General features: G+C 39.7%; 1 protein-coding gene across 5 annotated transcripts in view; it reads right to left on the reverse strand.

The window, feature by feature from the left end:
* Positions 1-1,643: 1,643 nt before the first annotated feature.
* EGLN3 (egl-9 family hypoxia inducible factor 3) overlaps positions 1,644-17,252 on the reverse strand; it is a 56,028-nt gene continuing 40,419 nt past the window's right edge. For 2 of the 5 annotated variants that reach the window (XM_058162239.1, XM_058162241.1), the window contains exons 2-6: positions 15,003-15,122; positions 9,825-9,961; positions 7,903-8,017; positions 7,150-7,223; positions 1,644-6,115 (exon numbers count right to left, since the gene is read on the reverse strand). In XM_058162239.1, the coding sequence (XP_058018222.1) occupies position 6,115; positions 7,150-7,223; positions 7,903-8,017; positions 9,825-9,961; positions 15,003-15,122 (447 nt within the window). In that variant the 3' untranslated portion in view covers positions 1,644-6,114. The remainder of the gene's footprint in view (positions 6,116-7,149; positions 7,224-7,902; positions 8,018-9,824; positions 9,962-15,002; positions 15,123-17,252) is intronic. The other 3 variants (XM_058162240.1, XM_058162243.1, XM_058162242.1) reach the window with 2 other exon arrangements.

Genomic DNA, 17,252 nt, shown 5'->3' on the forward strand with positions numbered 1-17,252 from the left:
GTTCCTTGTATTTTAGCTTGTTCCTCAACTATTCGTTTCCCTTTAAGTGATTAGAATGCTTTTTTTTCTATCAGCAACTGCTTTCCTGGTTTCCCTTCTCTGTAAAACTTTTCATTCTTCTTTCTTCTCTCCTTTCTTATAATCCTCTCTGCCTATAAGTACCTCCCTATCTTGTTCTGCTCTTTAACCCAATATCCTACTCCTCGGGGGTCTCTGTTCGGCAACTCTCATTAAATGTTTCTTCATTCATCAGAAAGGAAGGGATTACAAGAGAGTAAGCCAGCACAGTGGAAAATACATAGAATAGAATAGAATAGAATAGAATAGAATAGAATAGAATAGAATAGAATAGAATAGAATTTTTTTGTTGGCCAAGTGTGATTGAACACACAAGGAATTGTCTTGGTGCATATGCTCTCAATGTACATAAAAGAAAAGATACATCCACCAAGAATCATAAGGTAGAACACTTATTGATAGTCATAGGGTTTATTTATTTATTTATTTATTTATTCAAATTTGTATACCGCCCTATCTCCCTAGGGACTCAGGGCAGTTCACAGGCAAGTAAAAATACATATAAATACAGAGTAAAATATCCACTAAAAACTTATTTGATGTAGCCAAATAATTAAAAGAACAATATATATAATAAAACCCATTAAAATCTAGATTTAAAAATCTAAAAATCTAATCCAGTCCTGCGCAAATGAATAGATGTGTTTTAAGCTCGCGGCGGAAGGTTCGGAGGTCCGGAAGTTGACGAAGTCCTGGGGGGAGTTCGTTCCAGAGGGTGGGAGCCCCCACCGAGAAGGCCCTTCCCCTGGGTGTCGCCAGACGGCACTGCCTAGCCGACGGCACCCTGAGGAGTCCCTCTCTGTGAGAGCGCACGGGTCGGTGAGAGGTATTCGGTAGCAGCAGGCGGGGAGCAGTAGGCGGGTTGACAGGAATGCAGTGGTGCTGGCAGTTCCAAGCCCACTGGCAATCAACTGATTGTTCCCCATTGTGTGGCTACTTACTCTCTGTAATTTCTTACTCTCCAAACTCTCTACTCTTCAAGATGGTGGTAAATGGGCTAGCCACAGAATAACATGTACTGCTCATAATGGCAATTATGTGAGTGGGGGAATGCTGTGAAGTTTGCAAACATATGCCTTGGTAGCCCAAATTATTTTTCAGGACTGTCATAACTTCCAATGTTTGCTGCACAGTAACATAAATCTATTGTATTTTTATTGCCACTTGTAAGATGTCTAGAATACTTAAGGGAGTGGCTGGTCTCGATATTTAAGTGAGCCATGATGGCGCAGTGGTTACAGTGCCGTACTGTATCTATCTGCAATTTGGCAGTCAGGAGAAGTAGCCTCTCACCGGGCTTAAGGTTGATTCAGCCTTCCATCCTTCCGAGGTGGGTAAAATGAGGACCCAAATTGTTGGGAGCAGTATGCTGGCTCTGTAAACCACTTAGAGAGGGCTGTAAAGCATTGTAAAGCAGTAAATAAGTCTAAGTGCTATTGCTATTTAGAAATAAATAATAAATTGCCTATCACAGTAGTTCAAAGCCACCTTTCCTGAAATTTTAGAAGTGTTGAGAGTGTAATGTCCCATATAGAAAAAAATTGGACTACGATAAAATCCACAGCTTAGTTTATTGAGTCCTGCAAGATTTTATTTCATTCTACAATTTTTTTAAATAACACAAACACAAGTGGATAGGATGGCAACATTCCACAGTATAGATCAGTATCCAGCTCACCTGCCAGCAACAATGACCAGCATGTAGCCTGGCAAAAGGTTTGCCCTCCTGAGAGACAGTTGGGGAGCCAGTCACAAAATAAGATTAAAAATGGGCGGCAAATTAATGCACTTTTCAAAGCAAGCAGTAGTAGAAATAGTTACACCAAAAAGCAATCATGCAGGAATAGAACACAGTATTATTATTTTTTTCAAAAATGACATTTCTGAATTTTGTTTTTCCGCAAGTTCCAACCTTATTGGAAACACAGGGAGCACAGAAGAGATAAAAGTATTTTTCATTGTGTTATTTCCAAAATGTGTGTTAAGTTTAAAAATACAAATGGACTCTTCATATTAAGAAAGTGAAAGTGACCTTTTTGGACCTTTTCCCCCAACTTTTTTCTATAGTAAATACAATTTTTTTAAAATGACTTTGTACAAGACTTCAGTCTGGTGTGATAATTATTGATTGCATTTAAATTGATTATTAAACTAATCCTAGAAAGCTGTAATCCTGACAATTTAACAATGGGTGCAATGTGACAAACTTTTTGTAGTTTGAAAGAATTATCTTGCCAGTCCATGAAATGTAGAATTGAACAGTAGCCCTAGATGTGACTCTAAATGTTTAGTCATCATAGTTTATTTATTTATAAATGCAATTAAATTATTTCACTCTTCACTTTTGCCCAAGCACACTTTTCAAGCCCAATGGCCAAGAGGTGCCTTGAGTCATGACAAGAAAAAGGCAATAAAAGTACCTTTGGCTCTTCGACTATAAATATCCAAATGAACATTTTTTCCTGCTGATCCAATAACTTTCATTTGAGCTCCCCTATGACAATTTCTTAACAGAGTACTTATTGAAAATGCACTCAGAACCATTAAAAGAAATGTTTTTGCAATAATCTGGAAGTTAATCACTCTGCATAAATAAAACACAATGAAACAAAAATAGGTACATAACATTTCACTACCACACTATAATCACAGCCAATTGATGATCACACTAGTTTTTCAAGTTCTAAATTGCTTAGGCAGTTGAAGGGCTCAGCTACGATTGATAGATTTTTCCCCAAGTATAAAAAAAAAAAGCTGACACCTTTTACAAAAGATGTTACACAGAAATTGTTACCCAACTTCTTCTCTTTCAAGACATAAGCAGTCACCATCTAGGAATCCCCCATTATATGTGTCTACAGCAAGGTGGGAACAATACTAAAAATAACATTTAAAAAAAAAATAGGTGAATGAGAAAATAGGTCTGATTGCATAATCTTATGGGGAAATCATAAATGGGCTTGTCACATGTAAAAAATCTATTTCTTGAAAGAGAATGTAGGGTTATGAGCTGTGTGGTTTTTTTCCCTTTGAAGAAGCTTCTGTGGATCAAAGAGTTTTCTCCAAATGAAAGGAGACTGAAGGATGCTATGCAAGTTTCCTGACCTAGGCAAACAGGTCTTTGTTTTTCAGACATAGTAGCCTGGATTCCTACTTATTCCTAGTAAGGAAGTACTAAATTCCTAGTAATTCCTATATATTTTACTATATCTCTTCAAGGATGCATCGAGATGATAATGGATTCCTTTAAGGTTATGGTTAAATAGACTTGGCAGCTGGCAAAATAGGCCTCACCCATTTCCTGACCTTCTACAATTTGCTCAGATTGGCTTCCACTTCATGATCCAACTGTTCCCTTCCCAATAAGATGTACTGGGTAGCCTCGGAACAGACATCTTTTTCCATTCTTGAGACTTGAGACCTGAGACTTGGAACATTCTGACACAGAATAGAAATAAGCATGCTTGGGCTGATGCCCATCTACTCTTTCAAGTGATTTCTAGAAGGTTGGCTATCATAGTCTGCGGCAGTCAAAAAGAAACAAAAATCTATTATAGTCAACCGTATTCTATATCCATATCAATCTTTAAGATGCTACCAGATGCTTTTCATGTTTTTTAAAAATAAATACTATCATCTCTTGATTTGCAAAATCTCACTTTGATGCCTATAAAATTCTCCTGCCACAATTTTTCTTCCAATTATGAGCTCTTTACACAAGAAAGGATAAGGGGAAAATCGCTCACTAGCACAAATGAAAACAATTAGTTTTTAAGTCTATTTTGCACAAGCCAAATTTAAGCTGACTGTTCTTTGCTGAAATATTTTATACAAGAAAAACACATCACAAAGTCTCCATGTATAAAACTATGTGATCAAAGATCAAACATTCAAGGGAATATTTAAGAAGAAAAGGAATCATCATAGAGTGTCTTAAAATTCAGACATCAAATGCAGGCAGGAGAGCCTTGTTTCCTGAAATAAACAATTGTCATTTTGTTAGAAATTATATTGCTTGTACATACTGTATTATATTGCACAGTACATACTGTGTTGCTGAAAAAAATACTTTCAGTTGGATTTGGGCTTAGTCTGCACAATTCCTAAATATATTAGCTTTGTTCTGTGGCTCATGTTTTGGGGAAGTAACTTCCATGTCTCCAGAAGATACAGGTGATATTGTATCCTTTTTAAAGCCATAATAGCCAAAACTGAACCGAAAAGTTTAATTGGAATGAAAAGGAAGTATTAAAATGGAACCCGGAGGAAAGTATGGACACATGGAAGAACAAATACAGTCTCCATCACAATATTCAAAACATTGTAGAGACTACAGAAAAATGAGCAATTATCTTCAAAGGATTGAATTGCATTCATTCATTGCATATTTTCATAAAAACAATTTGTGTTTTTTTTTTGTCTAAGTGCATTTGCTGCTAAGTTTATTCATTAGAGGTTCTTTTCTTTGAAAAAGTGACATTAGAAGAAAGTATGTGCTTCATAATCTCTCTCTGTAAAACCCATGGCTTCAATGCAGGAATTTATCTGTAGCAAAGTGACATTTGGGACCACATTTTATATCTGTATTTGTAATCTCAATACAATACATCATGATAGCAACCTATATCCTGACCTCGTGCTGACAATACAGATCTATGAATCTTATCTTAAATATTTTCATAGTGCATCCAAGATTCGTGCTATATGACACTGCATATGTATAGCAACTGGAATATCCAATCTAACACATTATTTATTTTGCTGGCATTTCAAATCTTAAGACTGAATTGTAAGTCTACAGTTCAAAGCACACTTTCCTATGAGTTCCAAAACAACAGTGATTAGGTCTAAAATTCAGTTGTACAATCTTAGCCCCATTTATATAACAGATGCGAAATTTACACTACAACCAAATGCCAGTTTACATGCCATTTTCAGTGGCCACTGCAAATGCTTCCAAATATAACAGTTAAGAGCCAGCTGAACATGGCTTTCTATGTCTCTTCAACAGCTAGTTAGTCATCAAGCCCATCTTAACAATACACTCAATTGCTGGAGTTCAGTTTTTGTCACATACAATATGTGACTAGTGGAAGATCAGTTGAAAAATATAAAAATGAAAATGAAATTTGATTAGATGATTTCTTGGCATAGTTGCTCTTAGCTTGCCATCAACATTTCCCAAAGTTTGTAACAGGCAGGAGCTGGTGAGGCTGGCTAGCTATTTGCAAAACAGTTTTAAATGATAATAAAAATAATTCCCAGAGCTACCCCACAAAGCACTCTTTTTTTAAGAACACTACGGGTAGGTGCACAGTGGCTACCACTTCTGTTTGGGGGCTCTAAAAGGCAAAGTGATAGAACTGCTGTTGCTTGACTTGAACAATGCGGATAAAATCCAGGCAATTTTATGGCAAGTAGGAAGCTTCGATTTGGCAACGAGCCTGGCCAAAGAAGCCAATAATAGTCTGCAAGCAAAATGATGAGGCACACCATCAAATGCTCTGCACTGACACAATGAATTTGGCTCCTGACAAGTGTGCAGTTCTGGTTTGCATCTTGGCTTGCTGGTGTTGCTCATCTGCAACCTGCCAATGAGGATCCTTCGTAAAGTTCCTTTCACTGAACCAGAAAATGTAACTAAAGTGCAAATAGACTCAGTTTCCTCCAATTGTTTCAAATGTTTAGTATTTTTTATTACTAGTATTGCCATCTTCACCTTGATATCATATGAGATTTGGTGATACTCTTCATTCTGGGGGTTTTCTTCAATTCAAAGGCAAGAACAGAAGAGGGATGCTTTATGCCAAATAGAAGAGATTGGAAGCTGTCATGAGTACCATCATGGTAATATGCAAACATTAGGTAATGTCAAAAATAGTGCATTGAAGAATATCCGATAATCATAAAAAAACAGACCATGTAATCTTTGGATCTTATTGCTTGCAAATAGTCCGAAAATTATCATTATACAAAAAATGTATCAAGTCATTTGTAATTCAATCTTCACTGAGAACTGATTCTGTCTTTCCTGCATCTGCAATGAATAATTGAAGAGATGGTTAAATAGCCATGCAACAAAAAAGTAAATAAATTCATACACAACCCCTGCACAAAGTTAATCAGTATGAACATTTCATATGCTCTTTGATCATTTCTCTTATTTTTTTGTTGTAGAATAGTACACATAAAATTACAAAAACAATATAATGAAAACATGAAACTTTAACACACATACACACCAAAAAAAAACCTATCAGGAAAAATAAATCTAACCGTAAGTTAAGCATAAAACATGCATTTAATTCCACTTCCAAATTTTCTTCAGAATGCTTGAGCAAAGAGAATTTTAATTTAAGACTGAAAAGAGTCAATAGAATAGATTAGATTAGATTAGATTAGATTAGATTAGATTAGATTAGATTATTAGATTTTTTTATTGGCCAAGCGTGATCGGACACACAAGGAATTTGTCTTGGTGCATACGCTCTCAGTGTACATAAAAGAAAAGATACATTCATCAAGAATCATAAGGTACAACATTTAATGATAGTCATAGGGAACAAATAAGCAATCAGGAAACAATCCTATCATCTTTGAGAAGATATCTTTAAGTTAAGTGACATCACAGAAATGATTTATTTTTGTATACATGTAGCATTTCTCTGAACAAAGATACACAGAGAAGAATTTATTGTGAAGTTCTTGGTAAAGGAAGGATGGTATGAAAGGCATTCTTTGAGCTATTGAATTGGGGGGGGGGTCACCAGGAGGGGTGGGGGTTATTTCTATTTATAATTTTTATATTGTTTTTTTTAATCTTTATAAGCCACCAGGAATCACTGAGAGCTGGGTAGCCATATAAATTTTCTTAAATAAAAGAAATAAATATCTGAATCCCAGTCATTTAGGCATGACACAGGCATAGAACAGCCTACAGAAACTTGTTTCAATGTGTAGCTTGTATTTCTGGACTGGGCAAGGTGTTCTCTATGTAATTAATTCTGTGACATCAAAACACAGTAGAATGTGTTCTTGGAATACATGGGAGTTAAAAATAAATTCTCATACCAACTAAATTCCTGAATTTCTTTTTGGCTTCTGCTCTTTCCTCCGCATCGAAATACCACACAGTCATTGCATACCTACAAAGGGGAAAAAAATTCATGATCCATTACACTGAGGCTTCATTATATCTTTAGAAATAAATTTGCATACAATTTATTATGTTGCTTGGTGACTTTACATGGCAATAGTTTCAAATATGAAGATAGTCAGATAGTTACTAAACTATCTTCTTCATTCTGGCACCTTCAGCTGTGCTGGAACTGCAACTCCCGTTAGTCCTAACCAATAATGCAAGCCCAACCAAACTGGAGGGCACTAGTTTAGGGGAAACTGTTGTGAAATTTGTAAGTTCTCCTAAAATGCTTACATATTACTATGAAAAGGGACAACATCCGAAAGAAGCACATGGGCAGAGACCTTAATACATTTTCTAGCCAGGGCAAGAACAATTACTGAGAAAGTATCAGCGTTACAGATGCAGTAATGCTGAAAGCCATGGGTGCTTGTGACAAAGAAAAAAAATGTCTAAATTCCACGAAGGGCATTACTCACAATTTGCTATATGGATCAAAATGCACCTATCAAAATTTTACCAATTTTACCTGAATTGATGGGGGGGAAAAATCTCTCAAATGGTTTGTGTGTGCATGCATATGTGTATAGGTGGGTCCTTTAAACGAGGCTGAAATCTGGCACACGGAACTAGAAATGCCTATTGAGCCAGGAAGTTAACATTTTATTTGCATAACTGCATACTTTTTTTCCTTTCTGTTCAGTCATGTCTGATTCTTGGACATTGCCTGGGCAACTCCCTGCAGCTTTCCTGGCAAGGTTTTTGTGGAAGTGGGTTGCCATTGCCTTCTTCCTAGGGCTGAAAGAAAGTGCCTGGCTCAAATTCACACAATTGGCTTTGTACCCAAGGCTGGATTAAAACTGTGAATGACTCCCAGTTCCTAGACTGAAGCCTTAATCACTACATCAAACTGGCTCTTAACTGCATACTATGTATGTTTATGTTTATTCAATTTCTATACCGCCCTTCTCCCGAAAGACTCAGGGCAGTTTACAGCCAACTAAGAACAATAAATACAAAAATTAAAAACACATTTAAAAGAATAATTTAGATAGGCTGAATATACTAAAAACTATTAAAATCCCCATTAAAACTATTAGGCCAGTCCTGCACGATGGAATAAAAGTGTTTTCAACTCACGCCGGAAGGCCCGGAGGTCAGGGAGTTGGCGTATTTATTTATTTATTTATTTATTTTATCACATTTATATACCGCCCTATCTCCCTAGGGACTCAGGGCGGTTCACAGGCAAGTAAAAATACATATAAATACAGATTAAAATAACAATTAAAAAACTTATTCTACATAGCCAGATTATTAAAAAGCAATATAAATAATAAATAATAAAACCCATTAAAATCCCATATAAATTTAAAATCTAATCCAGTCCTGCGCAGATGAATAAATGTGTTTTGAGCTCGCGACGGAAGGTTCGGAGGTCCGGAAGTTGACGAAGTCCTGGGGGGAGTTCGTTCCAGAGGGTGGGAGCCCCCACAGAGAAGGCCTTTCCCCTGGGTGTCGCCAGACGGCACTGCCTAGCTGACGGCACCCTGAGGAGTCCCTCTCTGTGAGAGCGCACGGGTCGGTGAGAGGTATTCGGTAGCAGTAGGCGGTCCCGTAAATAGCCCGGCCCTATGCCATGGAGCGCTTTAAAGGTAGTTACCAAGACCTTGAAGCGCACCCGGAAGGCCACAGGCAGCCAGTGCAGTCTGCGCAGGATAGGTGTCACACGGGAGCCACGAGGGGCTCCCTCTATCACCCGCGCAGCCGCATTCTGGACTAACTGAAGCCTCCGGATGCCCCTCAAGGGGAGCCCCATGTAGAGAGCGTTGCAGTAATCCAGACGAGACGTCACGAGGGCGTGAGTGACCGTGCATAAGGCATCCCGGTCTAGAAAGGGGCGCAACTGGTGCACCAGGCGAACCTGGTGGAAAGCTCTCCTGGAGACGGCTGTCAAATGATCTTCAAAAGACAGCCGTTCATCCAGGAGGACGCCCAAGTTGCGCACCCTCTCCATCGGGGCCAATGACTCGCCCCCAACAGTCAGCCGTGGACTCAGCTGACTGTACCGGGATGCCGGCATCCACAGCCACTCTGTCTTGGAGGGATTGAGCTTGAGCCTGTTTCTCCCCATCCAGACCCGTACGGCTTCCAAACACCGGGACAGCACTTCGATAGCTTCGTTGGGGTGGTCCGGTGTGGAAAAGTACAGCTGGGTGTCATCAGCGTATCCCTGGGGGTAGCTCGTTCCAGAGGGCTGGAGCCCCCACAGAGAAGGCCTTCCCTCTGGGAGTCGCCAGTCGACACTGTCTGGCTGACGGCACCCTGAGGAGGCCCTCTCCGTGGGAGCGCACTGGTCGATGGGAGGCCATAGAATTCCCAAGCTATATATGACAACCGGAATATTTTTTCTTTCATCCAGCAAGCTTAAGAATGTATATTTCAGAAGTCTACTGGATTCACGGATCCTTTCTGAATCTGCTACCTGAAATCATTTTATTGACAATGCTGGAATTGTACATCTAACTATATATGCAATCTCTCACTGAGCAACAGGCTGCTGTCCTTTATAATTATCTTTAAAACCCACACCTAAGGTCTTTACCTTGTGGCATAGGAAGGCTGCACTTCATGTGGGTTTCTTCGGTCTGACCAGAAAAAAAGTAATCTGTCAAAGATGGGCTCGACATCAGCTACATAGGACCTGCCCTCTGGGAATATTCGTAGGATCCCCCCATGCAACTTAAACAGAAAGAAAAGAAAAACATTTTTGATTAGACAGGATAAGCAGATTTTAAAACAGCTTATTTTGTATATATGTGCATAAAAAAATAAGCCAGATGGGGAAATTTACTGAGGACCTCACTGGACATGAATGGGGAGGATGAAGAACTCACCTGCTGATAGCAATAACAATAGCACTTACAGCCCTCTCTAAGTGGTTTTCAGCATATTGCACCAACAATCTGGGTCCTCATTTTACCGACCTTAGAAGGATGGAAAGCTGAGTCAATCCTGAGCCGCTCAGAATCGAACTTCTAATGTGAGCACTGAACTAGTTTGCAACCACTGCGCCACCATGGTTCACAATGAAAAATTTGCCACAACCATAGAGGTCCCTTCCTCTCATTGTCCTTCAATGGAAGAACATAATTAACCCATAATCCCAGGGCTGACCTAAGTATCTACCATTTGTGTTGCAGTTCCTAAAGGGTCTTTGGATATAATATATCCAGGGGTCACCAACCTTTCGGACCTCAGGGACCACTAAATTCATAATTTAAAATCCCGTGGACCACTAATATGATCTGCCTAATGACTGGCTGGGTGGGCATGGCTAGCTGGTCATGCGACTGGGTGGGCATGGCCAACTCGATGTCACTCACATCGAGGGGCACCTCACTGGCCTCTATTCGCCCCTCTCAGCCACTCCTCGTCTCCCCACCTGGGCTCCTTAGGGCCCCAACAGGAGGCAGTTGCTGGAGTTAAGCAGCCACCATGAGAAAGAGTTGGCAAAATAACTGGCTCAGTTCAAATTGGATTTGGTTGAGAAGGAGGCTCAGCAGAAACAACTCACTGAGGACTACGAGCATAGGTTTCCAAGCAGAGGGAAGACCTGCGGGAGAACAAACCCAGGTACTGGCACCTGGAGGCTCAGCAGGCTGAGAGGGTCAGCCAGTTCCAGGCCATGATGCAGTCCCACTGGAATAAGGCCGTCTGGCTCTTCGCCACCAGCAGCGCTTCCCTCCAGCCTTTGCCCAAAGCCCCACACCAGGAGGCTGAAGCAGACCCCGAGTTAGAATTTCTGCCCCCCTCCGACCCACAAAAAAGACCCGAAGGGGGAGACTCTCTGCAGCAACACAAATGTTCATTGCACGTATCTTTCCCAGGGGGCGTAGTTTGAGGACCCCTGATTTAGTGCAATATAAAAAATGCAAATAATTTTTCTGTGGACCACCAAAATTTTTTCACGGATCACCGGTGCTCGATGGACCACCAGTTGGTGACCACTGGTTTAAACTCCTGCCACATTCTCTTTGCTCTACTATAATGGTGGACATTTTGACTGATGTGCCTGGAGACATCTAGCACCAATTTAGATTTACCTCTGCCAGCTGAGAAGCACAGCTTCCTAAATTCATCAATCATCCTTCCGGCAGGGGGGCAGTTGCATCATTTGTGAAATATTAATGGGAATATTAATGGGTAATAAATGGGCCAGCTTGAAGCACTGATCACTTCTTTTCCCTGGTATTTATATTTATCAGAATCCCAATAAATGTACCGTATATACTCGAGTATAAGCCGAGTTTTTCAGCACGTTTTTTGTGCTGAAAAACGTCCCCTCGGCTTATACTCGAGTATATACGGCTTATACTCGAGTTTTTTTTTCTTCTTTTTTTCACATTATACCGGATGGCGCAAACTTGGCGGGCTTTTGCATTAGCGCGGGGAAGCCCTGCCGGTGCAGTGAGAGGGCGGGGCGGGGGAGCCGCCAGCCTTCTCGGCTGAGGGAGGGAGGGTTTCCCCGACCGGTAGCTGCCTCATTTCCCACCCTCGGCTTATACTCGAGTCCCCAGTTTACCCCAGTTTTTTGGGGTAAAATTGGGGACCTCGGCTTATACTCGGATCGGCTTATATTCGAGTATATACGGTAAGTTAATGAATGCACTTTTTTAAAAAAGGGAAATCATGTCTAAGGGCATGATAGTTTTTAAATATAAAGCAAGTAAAAAGTAATATACAGATAATATTATTCTTTAAAAGTGCTTTTTTACTTAGCCAAATTAATTTGCCCCTTATGTTTATTGAACAAATCTTAAAATGAATCAGGTATTATTAATGAGGTGTTGTACTTTTTTTTTGTTTTGACAAACTTCTCGCTATCACATCCAGATGGAAAATATGAATCACTTTCATCCCCAAACTTAAGTGTTATATATATATATATATTTATAGTGAGAAAAATATTTAAAGAAAAAGAAAGTTGCATTTTCTGCTGGGAAATCCTGACTCAGTTTCCTTAACTGATGGACTTCAAAACCTTATCTGATTTCTTAATCACATGGTAAAAACACAGAAAGGGATGGGGGAATTACCGTATTTTTCAGAGTATAAGACGCTCTGGACTATAAAATGCACCTACCTTTTTTGGGGAGGAAAAAAGGGGGAAAAAAACCTGCCTCTGCCTCTGCCTCCCAGCAATTTGCCTCCTTGCAGTAAATGGGGCACGTGGCAATAGGCGATGGTAATCCCTGCAGCCTGAAACAGCTGAGGGTCGAGAGGCCAATCCAACCAATAATCCGGGATAGCTCAGGCAGTAGAGAAGCCTGTTATTAGAACACAGAGCCTGCAATTACTGCAGGTTCGAGCCCGGCCCTTTATAGCCTTCCACCCTTTATAAGGTAGGTAAAATGAGGACCCAGATTGTTGGGGGGGCAATAAGTTGACTTTGTAAAAAAATATACAAATAAAATGAGACTATTGCCTTATACATTGTAAGCCGCCCTGAGTCTTTGGAGAAGGGCGGGGTATAAATGTAAACAAAAAAAAAATCAACTGCTTGTGCTAATCAGGTTGTGCTGAAGCTGAAACGAGCTGTTTGCTGTTTGTAGCAAGGAGGTAAATTGCTGGGAGGAGAGGCCAAAGAGTGACGGCCAGCAGGTAGGCAGGGCTACATTCGATGTATAAGATGCACCCAAATTTTCCACTCTCTTTTAGGGAGAAAAAGTTCGTCTTATACTCCGAAAAATATGGTAGTATTTTGTTCTGCCTTTTCAGAAGCAGGCACCATAGTCTGACTTCATATAAAACTGTCTGTTCCAATTTATTTAAATGTAAACATTTGATTTGTTACAGCAATTAAAAATGTGCAGAATCCCTTGACAATTCTTCAGAGAACGCTTTAGTTAGCCATTTATCTTTTTTTTTCTTTACAAAAAGCTGGAAGGTTCTCGATACCTTTTAGTGTTGGTGGAAAGCAGTATCCAAGGATGCTGCACGATCAACAAGTAATCATTATTGTTATCTGTTATATTTATATCCTATCACCATCCTGTCTGTAATATTGATTGAGAGAGAATGTCACATTCCAAGTCATAGTTTCAGTGGTTGAGGGGAATCTTAAACCTGATATGGTTACCGTGTATATATCAGATTATGCCAAAAGTACTTTCGCCAAAATATTAACACTTCAAATTTAACGGTCCCCTTTTTCTATTTAAAACTTTCTCAGATCAAAATCTTGTTAAGTTTTAAGCTGCCGGTATTAGGTTTGCTGCTATGTTCAAACTCCTAGATTATTATTTTTCTCTTTTTTTTTTCTTAATCCACAATGAAGGATACCTCAACTGAGTATTTCTTTTTCTTTCCTGCTATTTCAAAAACGTTTCTTTAACTTTCACATCGTTGTATCCTTAAAGGCTCCACTGTGGCTATGAGCTAGATTTCTCACTCTCATTTCCCAGCCACTCAATTCATGAGTTGACCACAAGGATCTTCAAATCCTGTGGACTTCTCCAGAGGAGTGCAGATGGGCAATCTCTAGGTCACTCCTTATCTGGAGTCCACTGGCCTGGACTAGTTAACTGTCCACAGGCAGCACTGTAACAGATTATTTGCTCCCTTGGAGATGTCCTAGTTTGCCATAGTCTTCACCCAGAAGCTGGATGTGCCCAGACTTAATAGAATACTACTGTAACACGTCATGCATGCCATGTTGACAGTGAGGTCTGCAGCTTGATTATTATTATAATCAAATTTATATCTTTCTTATCCAGATGGCATCTGTGGTCTTTTATGCATTGGCTTACCACCAAATATATATTCATCAGAGGGCTGCAGTTAAAGAGTTCTTCCAGCATGCTTATTATATTGGCATTAATGTATAGAGTTTTAAAACATATAAATAATTTTCTTTACTTCTTGGATGCCTCCAAATGATAAGAAATGTCCCTATGTCATCTATTCATTCTGGTGTATATTTTAGAGAAAAGGAAAGAGTTGTTTTTATTTTCCACTCTGAGAAAAGTCTATGGGAACTCAGTGTCATATTAAAAAATAATGCTCGAGTGTTCCTAGGCATCCATAAGAATTGGACATGGTTTGAAGTGGGCAATCTTCTAGATTCAGGCCTTTGAGTAGCTGAAAACCGATGCTTTTGACAGTTAGCAAACCTAAAGGCAGAATGTCAACTTGCTTTTCTTTAAATATATCACAGCAAACAGCCTCTAAGCTCCCACACACATGTGTTAGCAAACATAATGCTTTTTATGAGGCCAAGGCATGGCAAACAGAGGGAGAAGTTTTCATGATCTTATACTGTACATAGGGTAAAATCAAACAAGTATTCTTTTTCAAAGGCGGCTTTATATGGGACAAAAACAAGACGACCACAGCTGAACCTGCCAATCTTCTGTTAAACTACCTCAGTTGTCAGAATCCATTCATTCCTTTACAGGCACCCATTTGTTTGCATCAAACTAAATCCTTTGTTACCTGTATCTTTAAATAGTGACAGTCACGCCAATGGCTCAAAAATTCTAAGCTGCTCCCATCTTCAATAAGCTGTCTATCCAATTGAAATTAAAAAATAATGCAACCATGAAATGGATTTTATCATCACATCTCAGGTACCCAGAAGCAATGGTGGTGCTGTATTCAGAAATTTCACGGTACTTCATAAAAAATGGAAGAGCAAGAAAACAGCTATCTGGAGAAGTATTGTTTCTGGAGTAGGCTCCTTTTGAGTCTGCATCGTAACAACATGTGAGGAGCTACATACCTTTGAATCCCAGTTCTTGTTCAGATAATAAATGCAGGTGATACATCGCCCATCTCCATTGGGATTGTCCACATGACGCACGTAACCAGTTCCATTCCCAGGATAGCAAGCTACCATAGCCTGGAAGATGATATAAGAAGAGAAAGAAAGAAGCTTAGTAATTTTTCCTACTAGTTTGGCAGTTTTTAAAATTTCTCTATTTGCTTTTCAGATGCAAATCAAAATACAATTTTAAACTATCTGTCTTGGAACTGAACAGTTGTAGACGCTGTTAAGTTTAGTCAGACATATTATATTCTTCAAAGTAATTCTGCTCCTACAGAATAGTACTTTTAAGGAGGAATGCTCCTAGCAAAGATGATATTAAATCTTCTTTGGCCTGATTCCTTAGCAAATGCAGGCTGGAAGTTAGAAGTCGATATTAAAAGTCAGTAATGGAATTGTGGAGGCTATGAATAATTTTTTAAAACGCAGCATGGTTTTGCTTTATTTTACTAACTTATTTGACCAATTTACATGGTTGCTCATCTTGCAGCTTAGCAACTCTATTTAAGAATAGTTGTCTCTTTTTAGATACTGAGCTGAACAAACGTATTGGTAAAGCGGCCACCACATTTCCCAGATTTACAAAGAGAGTATGGCTTAATAAGAAGCTGACGGAACATACAAAGATCCAGGTCTATAGAGCCTGCGTCCTGAGCACACTCTTGTACTGCAGTGAGTCTTTACGCATGGCAGGAGAGAAAGTTGAACACCTTTCATATGTGCTGTCTCCAACGTATTTTTGGCATCACCTGGCAGGACAAAGTTCCAAATAGCGCAGACCTGGAATTTCTAGCACGTATACACTATTGAAACAGCGACGTCTACGCTGGCTTGGGCATGTCATGAGAATGGCTGATGGTCGGATTCCGAAAAATCTCCTGTATGGAGAATTAGTGCAGGGAAAGCACCTCAGAGGGAGACCACAGCTACAATACAAGGATATCTGCAAGAGGGACCTAAAGGCCTTGGGAATGGACATTAACAACTGGGAAACCTTGACCTCTGATCATTCAGCTTGGAGGCTAAAGATGCAGCATGGCCTTGTCCAATTCGAAGAGACATTTTTGTTCGGCAGGCTGAGGCAAAGAGGCAGTCCCGGAACCAGCAAAATCTGGGGCTGGGCAGGGGACAGAATGTATCTGCCTTCAGTGCAGAAGGACTGCCACTCTCAAATTGGCCTTCTTAACCACACTAGATGCTGTTTCCAGAGCACGATACCATAGTCTTTTGAGATTGAAGGATGCCAATAGAATAGAATACAATAGAATGTCCACCACACGTCTGAAATGAAACAATTAAGTTATGAGTGTGCATACCATAAGGGCAAATGGTTGAAACCTGGTCTTAAGGTTCATTCCATTCCTACTGGACATAACCGAGAAATATATGTAGTATACCTTCAAATGTCTTCCTTCTACCACAAAACATGAGCATCTTTACAAATATGGTTTGGAATCTGAATGGAATTGCCTTCGCTATACTAGTTATCTCTCCTGGGCATTTTTACATTTATTTCAGATTTAAATTATTTTGCAGAAAAGATTGTATCTCGCTAAAGCGCCCTGCCTCGATTGGGTACCTTTGAAATGTGTTGGTATTAGAAATCCTGTAATTGTAACCCTAATCAGTTCCTACACTTTTGGAAATTAGCTGAGAATTTGGAAGCAAGTACTAGGAAAGTTTGCTGAGCAACCTTTGGTAAAATGAATGGTAAACAGCAAGCAGTATAGCTTTCATTTCATTTCACTGAACCTGTACAGGAGAACATGTGCTTTAAAGAAGTGTCCTTAAGTCTGTAGAAAAGTGAGAATCCCACTTTTTCAGGTACCATAATTCAGGATTTCCCCCTTATATTCCCATTAAATAAATATAATAAAATCCATTTTCCACCCCTCAGGATGTTTATATCTAATGCTTTGATTAAAGTAAAACTTAGATACTGTGCACAGATGTTTCATTTCTTGTCTATATGGGACTGTAAGGACCTCCCTGTCAAGGCTTAAACCCCAGAATTGGCCAACTGTGTTTCAGAAATAATTTCTTGTTTTAATATTTTCATGCCTGCTCATATAACCATCCTCATTTTGTGGAATTTTGTGGCCTTCTGCGCATGTCCAAGATGGCGCCGCCCTGCTGATCGGGGACGCGGCGACGGGCCTTTCCAGGCTCTTTTTGGGTCTGGGGGGGGGCCTTAATACCATCATA

The sequence above is a fragment of the Ahaetulla prasina genome, chromosome 1, assembly GCF_028640845.1.
Source record: "Ahaetulla prasina isolate Xishuangbanna chromosome 1, ASM2864084v1, whole genome shotgun sequence".
NCBI lineage: Eukaryota > Metazoa > Chordata > Lepidosauria > Squamata > Colubridae > Ahaetulla > Ahaetulla prasina.